The sequence below is a fragment of the Loxodonta africana genome, chromosome 12 (assembly GCF_030014295.1).
Source record: "Loxodonta africana isolate mLoxAfr1 chromosome 12, mLoxAfr1.hap2, whole genome shotgun sequence".
Taxonomy (NCBI): Eukaryota; Metazoa; Chordata; class Mammalia; order Proboscidea; family Elephantidae; genus Loxodonta; species Loxodonta africana.
Window position 1 is genome coordinate 106543928 of NC_087353.1, and position 17795 is coordinate 106561722.

The 17795-nt window shown below is 51.1% G+C and overlaps 1 protein-coding gene across 6 annotated transcripts in view; it reads right to left on the reverse strand.

Moving 5' to 3' along the window:
- HIP1 (huntingtin interacting protein 1) overlaps positions 1-17795 on the reverse strand; it is a 274804-nt gene that overhangs the window by 19644 nt on the left and 237365 nt on the right. For all 6 annotated transcript variants that reach the window (XM_064296137.1, XM_023556048.2, XM_023556049.2 and 3 more), the window contains 10 exons: positions 17486-17629; positions 16903-17038; positions 14670-14756; positions 14381-14488; positions 14164-14300; positions 10875-10985; positions 10061-10119; positions 9567-9660; positions 1896-1996; positions 1529-1634 (listed from right to left, as the gene is read on the reverse strand). In XM_064296137.1, the coding sequence (XP_064152207.1) occupies positions 1529-1634; positions 1896-1996; positions 9567-9660; positions 10061-10119; positions 10875-10985; positions 14164-14300; positions 14381-14488; positions 14670-14756; positions 16903-17038; positions 17486-17629 (1083 nt within the window). The remainder of the gene's footprint in view (positions 1-1528; positions 1635-1895; positions 1997-9566; positions 9661-10060; positions 10120-10874; positions 10986-14163; positions 14301-14380; positions 14489-14669; positions 14757-16902; positions 17039-17485; positions 17630-17795) is intronic.

Genomic DNA, 17795 nt, shown 5'->3' on the forward strand with positions numbered 1-17795 from the left:
CGACAGCAACGAGTTTTTTTTTTTTTTTTATTATGCCAATTGACTGAGTTGTCCTATGAGACTAAGCCTTCAAACCCAGAAAACCAATCTTGCAAGGTGTTTGGTTATGTCTGAGAAGTAACTGTGTCCTCTATGAATAGATATGTGTGAACACACCTATCTGTAAGTACACGTACATGTAGATAATTCTATCTGTGCACACATATGTACTCACCTGTACCTACTCGTACACATATATGTCTATACACCTACATATATGACCATATGATTGTTTTTTGGTTATTGTTGGTGTTGTTGCCAAATTATATATGTCTTATTCTTTAGCACAAACATCCTTTTCTCTTGTGTGCTTCTTAGTGGCATCATTTACTCTGGTCAAGTTGTGCTCATTACACTCACATTTATTTGGTGCTACTTTCCCATCACCATAATAACACGTACCTACGATCTAGACAACGATTCCCCCTCCCCCACCCGTCCCTGGCAACCCCTAATAAACACTGGTCTGTCTCTCTACATATATTCTTGTCTTCTTATAAAAGTGGGATCAGACAGTATTTGTCCTTAAGTGATTGACTTATTTAACTCAGCATTATGTCCTCCAGATCCAGCCAAGTTATGTGTTTTGCAGACTCATCACTCTTCTTTACGGCTGCGTAGTAATCCCTGATTTGCTCATCAGTTCATCCACTGAAGAGCGCTTAGGCTCCTTCCATTTTCTTACTCTTGTGAGTAAAGCTGCGGTGAACACAGCTGTGCGTACTTCATCACTGATTTTGATAAAGGGTTCCACTGTGGAAGCCTAACTTGGCACAGCAGTAAGGATGATAAAAGAATACTCACTGGGGAAAGGATTTGGCTCACAAGCTTTGCATTAGATTAGCTGGGGTGTTGGTTCAAATTTGGAGACTTTTGAAGAGAGGCAGATATTGGCTGTGGAACCTAGGAGCCAAGCCGGATAATCTGTTGACTGTGCCAACATATTCTTACTTGAGCTCTCCTTGAATGTTGTAATTGCTCATCAGAAGTTGGTATGGCTGGGACCCTCAAAGGTGGCTTCTAACAAAAGGGAGAGGAGCCAAGAGGAGCTCATGGGGCGAGGTAGGCAGAGGGGTTCCTTGGTGAGAGATGAGAGGCTTTTTAGGGGAGGGTAGTGTGGGACTGGAGCCTTGGTGGTGCAGGGGTTAAGTGCTCGGCTGCTAACAGAAAGGTCGCTGGTTCAAACCCACCAGCTGCTCCACAGCACAAAGATGTGGCAGTCTGCTTCTGTAAAGATTTACAGCCTTGGACACCCTATGGGGCAGTTCTACTCTGTCCTACAGGGTTGCTATGAGTTGGAATTGATTTGACGGCAATGGGATTTTTTTTTTTTTAGTGTGGGGTCCTTGAGAAGTAGAGTTTTTATTTGGGATCCAACCTACTGGGACCCTAGACAAATCATCTATTTTGGGGGCTAGCTCCACAGCACTAGTATTCTCTAATATAACCAGGCCTTACCATGTCCCCAGGATTCCCAGATGGGTCCTACCTTGGATGCAGCCACAAGCTGAGCTGTGCTAGCAGCAATCTCGTGAGAACACACCATTAGTTCCTCAAATTTCCCTCTGCCTTGTACCACCAGGTCAGCAGCATCCCTGATAGTCGGGAAAGAAGAAGACGGACTGTGTCACTGACAGCTGCAAGCCCCTCTGCCCCCACCTCTAGCCCACTCCTATCATACTGTCCTGCCCCTGTGGCCACAGGCGACCCAGACTCCTTTTTAAACTTTTAATCTACTCACTTCCTTGATCAACACTTCATTTCATGGGGGCAGATTTTTTTTCCCTCAGCTAGTCTCTGGGTGGATCAATGGAAGGGGGTGGAGGCGGGGAGCCCTGGGACTGACAGGCACTTACACCATGACCGTAGCTCCCCAGCCCACAGCTTTGGAGGCAGAGATGAGTCCTTCTGTCCATCGAGAGTTCTTGGCATAAAACTCTTTAGGGGATGCTGTACCCTGGAGAAGTGAAAAATAATCACAGCTGCCTTTTACTGAGTACCTACTGTGTGCACTCAATAAGCTGCCAGAAATTCAACCTGGATTTAGAAGAGGATGTGGAACCAGAGATATCATTGCTGATGTCAGACGGATCCTGACTGAAAGCAGAGAATACCAAAAAGATGTTTACCTGTGTTTTACTGACTATGCTAAGGCATTCCACTGTGTGGATGGCAACAAATTATATATAACATTGTGGAGAATGGGAATTCCAGAACACTTAATTGTGCTCATGAGGAATCTGTCATGGATCAAGAGACAAGTCATTTGAACAGAACAAGGGGATACTGCGTAGTTTAAAGTGCGCATCAGGGTTGTATCCTTTCACCATACCTATCCAATCTGTATGCTGAGCAAATAATCCAAGAAACTGGACTATATGAAGAAGAATGAGGCAACAGGATTGAAGGAAGACTCATTAACAACCTGCATTACGCAGATGGCACAACCTTGCTTGCTGAGAGTGAAGAGGACTTGAAGCACTTATGAAGATCAAAGACTACAGCCTTCAGTATGGATTACACCTCAACATAAAGACAACAAAAATCCTCACAACTGGACCAATAAGCAACATCATGATAAATGGAGAAAAGATTGAGGTTGTCGAGGATTTTATCTTACTTGGATCTACAGTCAACACCCATGGAAGCAGCACTCAAGAAATCAAATGACACATTGCATTGAGCAAATCGGCTGTAGGAGACCTCTTTAAAGTGTTAAAAAGCAAAGATGTCGTCCTGGGGACTAAGGTGCGCCTGACCCAAGCCATGGTATTTTCAATTACCTCATATGCATGAGAAAGCTGGACAATGAATCAGGAAGACTGAAGAATTGATGCCTTTGAATTGTGGTGTTGGCGAAGAATATTGACTATACCATGGACTGCCAAAATAAAAAACAAATCTGTCTTTGAAGAAGTACAACCAGAATGCTCCTTAGAAGCAAGGATGGTGAGACTGTGTTTTACGTACTTTGGACATATTGTCAGGAGGGATCAGTCCCTGGAGAAGGACATCATGCTTGGTAAAGTATGGGGTTAGTGGAAAAGAGGAAGACCCTCAATGAGGTGGATTGACACAGTGGCTGCAACAATGGCTCAAGCATAACAACGATTGTAAGGATGGCGCAGGACCGGGCAGTGTTTCGTACTGTTGTGCATAGGGTCGCTATGAGTCGGAACTGGCTCGATGGCACCTAACAACAACAATAACAACTGTGTGCCAGGTGCTCTTATACACATTATCTCACATAGTCTTCACAGCAACCCTGAGAGGTAAGCATATTATTCCCATTTTATGGACGAGAAAACTGAAATTCAGAGGCAAAATACTTTTCCCAAGGTCACAGAGGAAATAAATGGACATAAATCCTAGGTTTTTCTGCCTGTAAAGCCCATAGCATTTCTATCATAACATTTCTATACTGTATACATAAGGGACAAAAATATATGGATAACTTATGATCTGGATGGAGTCTGGCCGCTTTCTATGATTTGCCGAAAGAGGAGAGGACACAGAATAACTTTTAAAAATTATTTCTACTTGGATTTAAAATAGGCTTTTATGCCTTAAAAGTATCTGTTCATCTGAGAATCTGCAGGTATGCCTTGCTTAGTTCCTTTTTCTATTACAGGGATAGAAAACACCGAGTCTCAGACTGATAAAAAGTACCACCAAAGCAAATATGGCTTCTTAGTTTACAGAACTGTCTTCTGGCCCATGGCCCTCTCCCTGGACCTCCACGTCCTGAGCTGCAGCTGCATCTGGCTTGTGAGGAACAAACAGTAGCACCGGCAAAGGAGTGAGACACTAGAGTGATGATGCCGACAAGAGGCTGGTGGAAAGGGCCGCAACAGAGCCTGGTGTCGACACTCCATAGCAGAGGACGGTGCCAGATTTGCACTTCTGATTTGCCCAGGTTTCCAAGGTTGTCACCTCCTCTTCAGAGGGCCAGACCAGCACTGTAAATGGGGCTCCAGAGCAGGTACCATCAATGTCTGCCCTGGGTGAGTGAGTCTGCAGCTGGCTCATATGCCCGGCTGCTCTCTGGGGATGTGGCAGTGCTGTGGCCTCTGCTAACGTCCACTGGAACGGCAGCATAACCAGACCTTACGGAATTTGGATAAGCCCTATCAAGCAGACTTAGCCTCTCCGTGAACTGGGAATCTAGAACTGATTTCTGTTCTCCTTGTCTGCAGGCCCACACCCATGCTTACCGCTATGGTTTGAATTGTGTCCCTCCAAAATACATGCTGGAGTAATAAGCCCTGCACATACAGACGCGATCTAATCTCCTGTAACGCAGTTACCTTTCCATAATGCAGTCTAGTGTAATACCTTCAATCAGCTAAGGTCATACTAGTGTAGGCTGGACCCTAAACCCAACCACTTCTTAGTACATAAAGAGCAGCACAGATACACAGAGGAGCCCCTGGGTCGTACAAACAAAAGGTGTGAACCCATCCAGGGGTGCCTGAGAAGACAGGCCTGGCCATCTGATTCCAAACGGTCATAGCCTTGGAAAGTGACTCCAGAGCAACAACGACACAGACACAGAGCAGGCAAGGACACGGGGGAGACAGACGGCAGGTGAGGATTACTACGGAGCCAAGGACACGGGGGGAGACAGACGGCAGGTGAGGATTACTACGGAGCCAAGGACACGGGGGAGACAGACGGCAGGTGAGGATTACTACGGAGCCAAGGACACGGGGGAGACAGACGGCAGGGGAGGATTACTACGGAGCCAAGGACACGGGGGAGACAGACGGCAGGTGAGGATTACTACGGAGCCAAGGACACGGGGGTGACAGACGGCAGGGGAGGATTACTACGGAGCCAAGGACACGGGGGGAGACAGACGGCAGGGGAGGATTACTACGGAGCCAAGGACACGGGGGAGACAGACGGCAGGGGAGGATTACTACGGAGCCAAGGACACGGGGGAGACAGACGGCAGGGGAGGATTACTACGGAGCCAAGGACACGGGGGTGACAGACGGCAGGTGAGGATTACTACGGAGCCAAGGACACGGGGGAGACAGACGGCAGGGGAGGATTACTACGGAGCCAAGGACACGGGGGAGACAGACGGCAGGTGAGGATTACTACGGAGCCAAGGACACGGGGGTGACAGACGGCAGGGGAGGATTACTACGGAGCCAAGGACACGGGGGTGACAGACGGCAGGGGAGGATTACTACGGAGCCAAGGACACGGGGGAGACAGACGGCAGGGGAGGATTACTACGGAGCCAAGGACACGGGGGAGACAGACGGCAGGTGAGGATTACTACGGAGCCAAGGACACGGGGGAGACAGACGGCAGGGGAGGATTACTACGGAGCCAAGGACACGGGGGAGACAGACGGCAGGGGAGGATTACTACGGAGCCAAGGACACGGGGGTGACAGACGGCAGGGGAGGATTACTACGGAGCCAAGGACACGGGGGAGACAGACGGCAGGTGAGGATTACTACGGAGCCAAGGACACGGGGGTGACAGACGGCAGGGGAGGATTACTACGGAGCCAAGGACACGGGGGTGACAGACGGCAGGGGAGGATTACTACGGAGCCAAGGACACGGGGGAGACAGACGGCAGGGGAGGATTACTACGGAGCCAAGGACACGGGGGAGACAGACGGCAGGGGAGGATTACTACGGAGCCAAGGACACGGGGGAGACAGACGGCAGGGGAGGATTACTACGGAGCCAAGGACACGGGGGTGACAGACGGCAGGGGAGGATTACTACGGAGCCAAGGACACGGGGGAGACAGACGGCAGGTGAGGATTACTACGGAGCCAAGGACACGGGGGTGAGAGACGGCAGGTGAGGATTACTACGGAGCCAAGGACACGGGGGTGACAGACGGCAGGGGAGGATTACTACGGAGCCAAGGACACGGGGGTGACAGACGGCAGGGGAGGATTACTACGGAGCCAAGGACACGGGGGGAGACAGACGGCAGGGGAGGATTACTACGGAGCCAAGGACACGGGGGTGACAGACGGCAGGGGAGGATTACTACGGAGCCAAGGACACGGGGGTGACAGACGGCAGGGGAGGATTACTACGGAGCCAAGGACACGGGGGGGAGACAGACGGCAGGGGAGGATTACTACGGAGCCAAGGACACGGGAGAGACAGACGGCAGGTGAGGATTACTACGGAGCCAAGGACACGGGGGAGACAGACGGCAGGTGAGGATTACTACGGAGCCAAGGACACGGGGGTGACAGACGGCAGGGGAGGATTACTACGGAGCCAAGGACACGGGGGTGACAGACGGCAGGGGAGGATTACTACGGAGCCAAGGACACGGGGGGAGACAGACGGCAGGGGAGGATTACTACGGAGCCAAGGACACGGGGGTGACAGACGGCAGGGGAGGATTACTACGGAGCCAAGGACACGGGGGTGACAGACGGCAGGGGAGGATTACTACGGAGCCAAGGACACGGGGGGAGACAGACGGCAGGGGAGGATTACTACGGAGCCAAGGACACGGGGGTGACAGACGGCAGGGGAGGATTACTACGGAGCCAAGGACACGGGGGTGACAGACGGCAGGGGAGGATTACTACGGAGCCAAGGACACGGGGGAGACAGACGGCAGGTGAGGATTACTACGGAGCCAAGGACACGGGGGAGACAGACGGCAGGGGAGGATTACTACGGAGCCAAGGACACGGGGGAGACAGACTGCAGGGGAGGATTACTACGGAGCCAAGGACACGGGGGAGACAGACGGCAGGTGAGGATTACTACGGAGCCAAGGACACGGGGGAGACAGACGGCAGGTGAGGATTACTACGGAGCCAAGGACACGGGGGGAGACAGACGGCAGGGGAGGATTACTACGGAGCCAAGGACACGGGGGAGACAGACGGCAGGGGAGGATTACTACGGAGCCAAGGACACGGGGGAGACAGATGGCAGGGGAGGATTACTACGGAGCCAAGGACACGGGGGGAGACAGACGGCAGGTGAGGATTACTCAGGAACCAGGGACACGGGGAAGAGAGACGGCAGGTGAGGATTACTCAGGAACCAAGGACACAGGGAAGACAGACAGCAGGTGAGGATTACTACGGAGCCAAGGACACGGGGGGAGACAGACGGCAGGTGAGGATTACTACGGAGCCAAGGACACGGGGGAGACAGACGGCAGGTGAGGATTACTACGGAGCCAAGGACACGGGGGAGACAGACGGCAGGTGAGGATTACTACGGAGCCAAGGACACGGGGGGAGACAGACGGCAGGGGAGGATTACTACGGAGCCAAGGACACGGGGGAGACAGACGGCAGGGGAGGATTACTACGGAGCCAAGGACACGGGGGAGACAGATGGCAGGGGAGGATTACTACGGAGCCAAGGACACGGGGGGAGACAGACGGCAGGTGAGGATTACTCAGGAACCAGGGACACGGGGAAGAGAGACGGCAGGTGAGGATTACTCAGGAACCAAGGACACAGGGAAGACAGACAGCAGGTGAGGATTACTACGGAGCCAAGGACACGGGGGGAGACAGACGGCAGGTGAGGATTACTCAGGAACCAAGGACACAGGGAAGACAGACAGCAGGTGAGGATTACTACGGAGCCAAGGACACGGGGGGAGACAGACGGCAGGTGAGGATTACTCAGGAACCAAGGACACAGGGAAGACAGACAGCAGGTGAGGATTACTACGGAGCCAAGGACACGGGGGGAGACAGACGGCAGGTGAGGATTACTCAGGAACCAAGGACACAGGGAAGACAGACAGCAGGTGAGGATTACTACGGAGCCAAGGACACGGGGGGAGACAGACGGCAGGTGAGGATTACTCAGGAACCAAGGACACAGGGAAGACAGACAGCAGGTGAGGATTACTACGGAGCCAAGGACACGGGGGGAGACAGACGGCAGGTGAGGATTACTCAGGAACCAGGGACACGGGGAAGAGAGACGGCAGGTGAGGATTACTCAGGAACCAAGGACACAGGGAAGACAGACGGCAGGCGAGGATTACTACGGAGCCAAGGACACGGGGGAGACAGACGGCAGGTGAGGATTACTACGGAGCCAAGGACACGGGGGAGACAGACGGCAGGGGAGGATTACTACGGAGCCAAGGACACGGGGGAGACAGACGGCAGGGGAGGATTACTACGGAGCCAAGGACACGGGGGAGACAGACGGCAGGGGAGGATTACTACGGAGCCAAGGACACGGGGGAGACAGACGGCAGGGGAGGATTACTACGGAGCCAAGGACACGGGGGAGACAGACGGCAGGGGAGGATTACTACGGAGCCAAGGACACGGGGGAGACAGACGGCAGGGGAGGATTACTACAGAGCCAAGGACACGGGGGGAGACAGACGGCAGGGGAGGATTACTCAGGAACCAAGGACACGGGGGGAGACAGACGGCAGGTGAGGATTACTCAGTAACCAAGGACACGGGGGAGACAGACGGCAGGTGAGGATTACTACGGAGCCAAGGACACGGGGGGAGACAGATGGCAGGTGAGGATTACTCAGGAACCAAGGACACGGGGAAGACAGACGGCAGGTGAGGATTACTCAGGAACCAAGGACACAGGGGGAGACAGACGGTAGGTGAGGATTACTACGGAGCCAAGGACACGGGGGGAGACAGACGGCAGGTGAGGATTACTCAGGAACCAGGGACACGGAAAAGACAGACGGCAGGTGAGGATTACTCAGGAACCAAGGACACAGGGAAGACAGACAGCAGGTGAGGATTACTACGGAGCCAAGGACACGGGGGGAGACAGACGGCAGGTGAGGATTACTCAGGAACCAGGGACACGGGGAAGAGAGACGGCAGGTGAGGATTACTCAGGAACCAAGGACACAGGGAAGACAGACAGCAGGTGAGGATTACTACGGAGCCAAGGACACGGGGGGAGACAGACGGCAGGTGAGGATTACTCAGGAACGAAGGACACGGGGGGAGACAGACGGCAGGTGAGGATTACTCAGGCACCAAGGGCACGGGGGAGACAGACGGCAGGCGAGGATTACTACGGAGCCAAGGACACGGGGGGAGACAGTCGGCAGGTGAGGATTACTACGGAGCCAAGGACATGGGGGAGACAGACGGCAGGTGAGGATTACTACGGAGCCAAGGACACGGGGGGAGACAGACGGCAGGTGAGGATTACTCAGGAACCATGGACACGGGGAAGACAGACGGCAGGTGAGGATTACTACGGAGCCAAGGACACAGGGGGAGACAGACGGCAGGTGAGGATTACTACGGAGCCAAGGACACGGGGGAGACAGACGGCAGGTGAGGATTACTACGGAGCCAAGGACACGGGGGGGAGACAGTCGGCAGGTGAGGATTACTCAGTAACCAAGGAAAACCTGGGGCTACCGGCAAAGAACCCACAAGGCCGAGACCCTGACTGGGACTTTAAGCCTCCGGATTGTGAGAAAATAAATTTCTGTTTTTAAAGCCATCCACTTGGGGTATTTGTTACCGCAGGGCTGGAAACTAAGATACTTACCCTGCCACTTTCCACAATCTCTCTCTGGAGGTCCTTGGAGGCTACAATCAGGACCTGGATAGCTTGCATTAGGCTGGTGCAGGAACCAAGGATCCTGAAGAAGAAAGACCAGGGGCACAGAGACCACCAACTATGAAGACTTCCGTTCTCGTTTTCACTCTTAAACACAGACAAACTTGGAATGGGAAAGGGAGGCAGGGAAAGAGCTGAAATTGGTGGAAAGCTCTGAGGGAAAGAATGGTGGGTGAGAAGACTTGACTGTGGAACTTGTTCATAAGGACTATTTAAGTGATAATTCTTGGGGTTTCTTTACCCCTATAATGCAATGGCAATGTTATTTCCATTATTAATACTGTTATCAACAATTACACAGACTCAACCCTTCCCTGTGGCTGCTAACATTGTTCTAATTCCCGAATGGGTATGTAAGTATAATCCAGTACAAGAAAGACCTCTATCGGCCACATAGCTGCTACCATGCTGCTCAGACTGACCTCTCGTTCACCTCCAATTTGACTCCTGTGTCTCCTGCTCTGGATTTGCTGAGCATCTCCTGTTAAAAAGAAACATGGTTTCTAAATATGGCACAGGTACTGAGAAACCCTGATGTACGCCTACACTGAGCCCAGCACCCTGTGGTAGCTGAGAAACCCCAAACTAGAAGTGCCTATCCAAGTCCTCGAGAGAGCCAGGGAAAGAATCCAGACCTCTGGTCTAGCTGGGCGGAATTCAGTGACAGCGGGCCGGCTCTGTAATCAGTGAGGGTCTTAGAGGCAGGTGCTCACACTGAGGCAGGCAGCTGAAGTCTCCCACTAAAGGAGTGACATATGACCTTTCAAGTGCTGTCCACTCAGCTTTTCCCGAGACAACTGTTGCCACTGATTAGGAGTACCATCGATTTATTGAGTGCGTAGCCCTGAGATAAATATGCGTTACTTCATTTAATTCTTACAACATCCCCGTGAGGTAAGTACTATTATTAGCGCCATCATTTAGAAATGGAATCTGAACCTTAGCAAGGTTAATGTAACTTCCTGGAAGTTACACAACTAGTCCGTGGTCAGTCTGGAACTTGAACCCAGGACGGTCTGACACCACAGCATCTTACTCTGAAGGAAACTGCTTACCTTCCTGCAGTGAGGATCTCCTCATTTTCTATCCCTCCGAGAGCCCAGTGAGTTTGGGCTTTGCTCTGTTTTATGGGGCCCTCTGTAGCCTTAGTGAATGTAAGGTACATTTAACGGGCAGTGATGCCACAGGGCTGCGGCCAGGGCATCAGCTGAGGAGGCCCTGCAGAAAGCGCCGTACCTCAATTCTGGCGGTAGCAGTCTCAATAGCAGCAGAAGTGGCAGCCATCTCCGTGTCCACCAGGTCCCCCAGCTCCTCCTGTTTGAGATCCAGGCCTCTGGGTAAGAGCTCCTAAAAAAAGTGTGACATGACCTTTTGACCTCTATATTCTTCCTTGGCCGACTTAGAACCTCCGCAGGGTGGCAGAAGGTGGGAGGGGCCCCGCCATGCAAGCCGTCCGCAGACCCCATCTGGTAGTCTTTACCGTGCGCACTCCGGAACCTCACTCGGAACCCACTTCCTTCTAAAAAGCCATTCCGACCCAACCCCATGAGCGTACTTAGCTGCAGGGTCTATCATGTTCTTCTGGAGCTGTTGAGACATTCTATCCTCCTCGTCTCTTAACCTCTGTATTCCAACTTATAAAATCTGTGTCACGTTCTGTGCAATTCCCTCAACTCTGTCATCCAGTTCACTAATTCTTTCTTCAGCTTTAATTTGCTGTTGAACCTGTATACTGTTCTTACTTTCAGTGATTATATTTTTCATTTCTAAAAGTTCTATATGGTTCTTTTTTGATTATGTCTGGTTACTTCTGAAAATATTTTATTCCTCTGTCACACTTTTAATACTTTTTTATTAATTCTTTAAACGTATCAAACATATTTATTATGACTTATATTCCTTAGGACTTTATCTGTAGAAACTCTTTGAGGCCTAGGTTCAAAGACAATCTGGATCTGTTTCTGCCAGGTACCTGACGCCATAACCTGACTACTTTAAATTTAATTTTCAATTTAAGATTTTCATGCCATACAGGTAGTATGAGATTTGGGTCCTGAACCCATGTAAAGGTGGCTTGTGGTTAGGAATTTTCTAGGGAGCTGTGTTTTCTTTTCCTCCCAGAACTAAGTTTGAAATAAGGTCTCCCCTTGTAGGGCAGAGGAGTCCCTGGGTGGTGCAAATGTTTAAGCACTCAACTACCAGCCACAAGGTTGACGGTTTGAACTCATCCACCTCAAATCCACCCAGAGGTGCCTCAGGAGAAAGACGTGGCAATCTGCTTCCAAAAGTTCACAGCCTTGAAAACCCTATGGAGCAGTTCCACTCTGCACACATGGGGTCTCCACGCGTTGGAACAGACTCAATGGCAACTGGTTTTTGGAAGGCAGGTTTTTTCTCCAGACATTCAACTAAAGTGTAACCCTTTGGGGTTCCTTTCTTGGTGGGAAAGGTCTCCATTCCAATCTTCTATCCTACTTGGCCCTAGGTTTTGTTCCTTATTCTCTTCTGTATGTGGCAGACCCCCTTCCACAGGACAAACTCTGGCTGTGGCATCCTTTGGTTTCTGATTCTACGATTTCCTTCGTTTTCATCCACTCAATTAAAATGATCTCTTTTCCAGGTTGCATCCATCATTTTAAAGCTCCTGTGCTGGAAAGACTTCTCTGACTATCTATCTCATCAGCCTTACTGACAGAAAGAAAGCCTGCCCACAGTCTTTCTACCACATCTTGCATTTTTATTGGTGGAAAGGGCTTTGTTTTCCTTAATTTATGTTTTTATCTCTCCATCGTGTCTTACGTACTGTGAATCACATGATGAGCGCTCAGTTTACTCAATTCAGCAACATAGTGGGAGAGCTGCTCCTTCTCGAATGAAAGCAGGCTGTGGTAGTGCTGGCTAGGCCACCACCCCCAGGTTAATAATAGTAAAATGTCACTATTATTTAGAAAAAAGTTTATGATTTTCCATTATGCGTCATCTTCCTTCATTCAGACATTCAAGTTCTCCAAAACCTCCTTGTCCGTTTCTCCCCCTGCACCTTCCTTCCCGTCAGATCCACCTTTTCATCTTTTTTGCTTTCTCCATGTGCATATTGAATTTATCAAACATTTGCTGGGTGTTCACCACCTGCCAGATATTCTGCCAGTGACCAGGAATACAACATGAATAAGGTGTGGTTTCTACCCTTGAGGGGCTCATCTGATGGGGGAAACAGACACATAAGCCGGTACACTACAGTGCATCCCACCAACACTCCAAGGTGAGGGCAGTGGGCCCCAGGAAGGGGTAAGGGCCAGACTGAGAAGGTCCTTGTATGTCAAAACTACGTAACTTGATTTTTGTTATCAAATTAAAGTTATCATAATCAGATCTCTATTTTTGGAAGACAGCAGAGGAAAGAGGCCAGATGCAGAGAAAATAATCAGAAGGCTGTTTTAAGAGTCCAAATGAGAGAAGACGAGGATCTGAACTATGGCTCTGACTCCTTCCTTGTGTTACTGCTGCCACACATTTCTGGAGTTAATGAGATGCTGCCTTGTTCTGTACTCTTCAAACAGGTTTCTGCTGCAGTTCTCATCACACTCTCCAGAAATGGTGGATTTTCTTACCTTCTCTCGATGGAGGCCAAGTCTTATTTGTCCCTGTATTACCTTACCTAACAAAATTCCTGGCATATAGGACACATTCACTACATCTTTATTGAATAAATGAATAAACAGTTATCTCCATTTTAGCATAGCAAGGATTGTGAGGATGGTGCAGGACTAGGCAGTGTCTCATTCTGTTGTACACCGGGTGGCTATGAGTTGGAACTGACTTGACTGCACCTGACAACAACAACAACTCCATTTTAGGTGTTAGCTCCCCAACCAGATAAGTCTGTGAAGACCAGGAAACTGCTTTGATATTTTGATACTTCCTGGTGTAGTGATATGGAGCCCTGGGCACAGCAGTTAGAACTCGTCTGTTAACCAAAAGGTTGGCAGTTTGAATCCACCAGGTGCTCCTTGGAAACCCTATGGGGCAGTTCTACTCTGTCCTATAGGGTCACTATGAGTCAGAATAGACTCGATGGCAACTAGTTTGGTTTGGTTTTTAGTATAGTGATGAAGAAGCCCTGGTGGCACAGTGGTTAAGGTCTCAACTGCTAACCGAAAGGTTGGCAGTTCAAACCCACCAGCCACTCCGTGGGATAAAGATGTGGCAGTCTGCATTTGTAAAGATTACAGCTTTGAAAATCCTATGGGGCAGTTCTACTCTGTCCTATAGGGTTGCCATGAGTCAGAATCGACTTGACGGGTTTAGAATAGTGACGACCACACAGCAGATTCTCAGATAAAAGCCACTGAGTTAATTAAAACTGGAAAGTCCCTCAGGAAGTCAGGTTTTCCAGCTTTAACTCTTATTTTCTAGAAATCAAGTTATAAATGCAAAAAGAACTGGCTTAGAATGTTGCTGATTCCCTGGCAAATCACCGGCACTCATACCCAAGAACAATAATAACCTTTCTCAATAACAATACCTCGCCGATTGCCGCCATCTTGCTGAGGCAGTCCCTCAGGGCTGTGCTGCTGGCATTCCCAAGGCTTTCCTCTTCCTCCAGGGAAGCCAGGTAGGTGAGCGTTTCCCTGCCATACTGCTTACAGGTTTCGGCCAGTGCTAGAGATGCAAGGTGACAGACTGTAAGGCCCCTTGCTCCCCCTGCTTTCATGAACGGCCCCTCACGCCCAGGTACTCACAGTCAGCCGGCTCTGGTGGGGCTCGAAGGCAGGTAGCACTACTGTGAAGAATGGTGTCACCAGTCAAGTGGGCAAGGAGGGTTACTGAATGGAGGAGCCCGCCAATATCTGCCAGGAGTTGAAAGAAAAGTTCCTCAGTCCTGATCGAGGGTATCACTTTCATACCCCCTCTTCCCAAGGTACACCCACTCCTTTCTGGGTACACAGGGATCTGGCACTCCTTCCACATTCAAGCATTTCTGACCCTGTCCAGCCGTCACTAATGACAGACCCGATTCTACTTTCTCACCCTCCGGGCAGGCCAGATACTGGCTCCGGCTTTTTTCTAGTTGTTCAATGCAGCTGGAAACAGACTTGATCCTGGAGAGAAGGTGATCTGTGAAAGGGAAGAGGCTAAGTCAGAGGACGAGTCCTCACAGCTGTCTGTATCCTCACTAGTTAAGCCACTTGACGGATGAGCCTACCTATTGAGTGACCCTGGCCCTGCGGGAGTTGCCCTAAGACAGACAAGGGAGGAGAGATTGTTGGTTATGCAGGTACTGATGTGATGTGTGTGATCTTTTGCAGGAGCATCCAAAGCTATGCTTCTGAGACTGTCTTGTCCCTTATCCAAGAAACAGGGCGACTGCGTTCCTAGCCCAGACTTTAGCCCTCCTTTCTCATCCCTGCCCAGCACGAACTTTCCTGTTGAGTCTTTGATGGCCCTTTGACTCTAATGACTCTTAAGCTCAGACCCTTGGCTCTAGCAGGCTAATCCACGATCCTGCTCTGCATATAACACGGTCTCTGTGCCTCCCCTTCCTCTGCACACAGGGCCATGGGACTGCAGAGCAGGACAGCTCAGAGTATGGGCTCCTGAGTCACAAAGCCACTACTAGCGGTGTGATCCCAGACTGTCTGTGCCTGCCTCTTCACCTGAAAGAATGGGAGTAACAGTGCTACCTCGTGGAGTCACTACAAGGGTTAGGTGGGTAAAGGAATGTAAAGCACTTAGAATAGTGCCTGGCACACAGTACCCCAAAAAACCCAAACCCATTGCCGTTGAGTTGATTCTGACTTGTGGCAACCCCATGTGTTTCACAGAAGAACTGTGCTCCACAGGGTTTTCATGGCTTTGCTTCTGGGGTGCTTCTGGGTGGGACCAAATTGCCACCTTTTTTGTTAGTAGCCCAGCGCGTAACCATTTGTGCCACCGTGGGACTCCAGCACACAGTAAGGGCTCAATAAACGTTAGCTGTTTATCATTATTGCCCACTTTCCCTATTCCTTCCTTCAAAAACCTTCGAAGCCCAGTTTCTAACATCTCTTCCCCCAATCTACCCGTGACTGTCCCGTGTACCAGCATGCCCTCAGTGGGGCAGTGGTCAGTGTGCCCCTCCATTTGCAATTGTTGTGCTTCCTTACTGACGGGTCCCAGCTGAGTAAGTCCTTGCTGTATACTTCATTAACTGGGGCCTTTTTACTGGATAATAAAAATGCAACTGTCAGCTGTTCCCTCGCTCCTGCTTCATCTGTCAATGGGACTTCTCGTTACTTGGCCAACACGTCCCCTCTGAAAATGAGCTATCATGAGATGTATACATCATTTATGTCCAGGACTGCACAAACCTTTGCCTGGGGATGCTTTCCCACCTAACTCTCCTCCAGTGGTGTGTTCATCATTACATCCAGGACCACACAAACCCTCTGTGCCTGGGGGGTGCTCTCCCACCTGCCTCTCCTCCAGCCGTCTCTCTGACTTGACCGCTGCTCCACCTGCATGTCCCGAGGACTCCTGTATGTGCTGTGTGGGTCCCTGTGTACACCAGTGGCTGTGCTGCTGGGGTTTCTGTGTCTGCCACTCTGTGCTGTGTGGGTCCCTGCATACACCGGTGGCTGTGTGGGTCCCTGCATACACCAGTGGCTGTGTGGGTCCCTGTGTACACCGGTGGCTGTGCTGCTGGGGTTTCTGTGTCCGCCACTCCGTGCTGTGTGGGTCCCTGCATACACTGGTGGCTGTGTGGTCCCTGTGTACACCAGTTGCTGTGCTGCTGGGGTTTCTGTGTCTGCCGCTCCATGCTGTGTGGGTCCCTGCATACACCGGTGGCTGTGTGGGTCCCTGTGTACACCAGTGGCTGTGCTGCTGGGTTTCTGTCTCTGCCACCCTGTGCTGTGTGATGCTCCATGGCTGGACTTCAAGCTCACCGGCCGTCTGCTCCTCCTCCCCTGTGCCTTCCAGAGCTCTGCTTTCATTGGTGTGACCCACTAACTAAAGCTGTAGTTATCACACCTGCTAACAAATCACACCTGGGCGGGGGCGGGGGGGGGGGCTCTGGAAAATACTGCTGCCCAGATCCTCTCCTACAAAGATTCTGGTTTACCTGGTTGAGGGTGGGGCCTGGGCATCTGTATTTTTAAATGTTTTCCAGAAAATTCTAACATACAGCCAGGCTGAAAGCCACTGAGCTAAGTGTCACGTGGGATCTGGCACCAAGTCAAGCTGTAAGGATTCAGCGCTGAAAGCTGGGCTGCGGTAAGAATACCTGCAGACCCAGCACAGCTGACTAGAGTGGGCTCCTCAAGCTGACTCAGGGCTTCCTGTACCACCCGCTCCGCGGCCATCCTGGATTCCATCAGAAGCACCTTCCGTTGGTCCTTCACCAGTCGTTCCACAGACTCCTGGAAAGATGTAGGGAGATGAGAGGCTGCCACAGACCTCCACTGAGGCTTGAGCTGCATCTACCTGTGACACTGCGGGACTCCTGGCATCTTAGCTCAAGTGGTTCTTAATGAGGTCTAGTCCAGTTACCCTGACAGAGAAAAATCCTTTAATTTTGTGTACAGGTGGGTGACACTGACCACAAGGAGGCTAGGGGGATGGATCATTGCAGCCTAAGTGCATCTCTGTCTGAGAGCCGGCTTCTCACAAGAAAGAGAGCTCTGCTGTCCCTTCCCTGCTCTGTGGGTGACACAGGCCATGCTGGCATTAGGAACTCTGCCTCTAGACGCCTTTGCAGTCAGGCCAAAGCCCCAAGCCCCCTTCACTGCCTCTCCACCTCCACGCATACCCTGAGGCCCATCAGTGAGTCAGGGCTGCGTCCGTCCAAGTGGCTCCGCATCACTCACCTGTGTGCTGGCCAGTTTGAGCTGGTCGTGTCCCAGCTGCTCCTGAAGAGCGGCAAACTCCTTGTCACGATGTGTCGCTGCGCTCAGCAGGCTGTCCCGCTCCTTCTGCAGCTCGGCGATCTGGGCTACCTGTTTTGCTTCAGACTGCAATGGCAGGGACAGGAGCAAAGCAGGATGCTGGGAGAAGTCAACGGCCCCTTCCCAGAGGTCAAACCCACCACTGGGCCACAAGGAACAAGAGAGGACACCTGGGCTCATGCCGGCTACGGATGGGACGAGCTTGGCTGGGTGCTGGATACTAGCAATACTG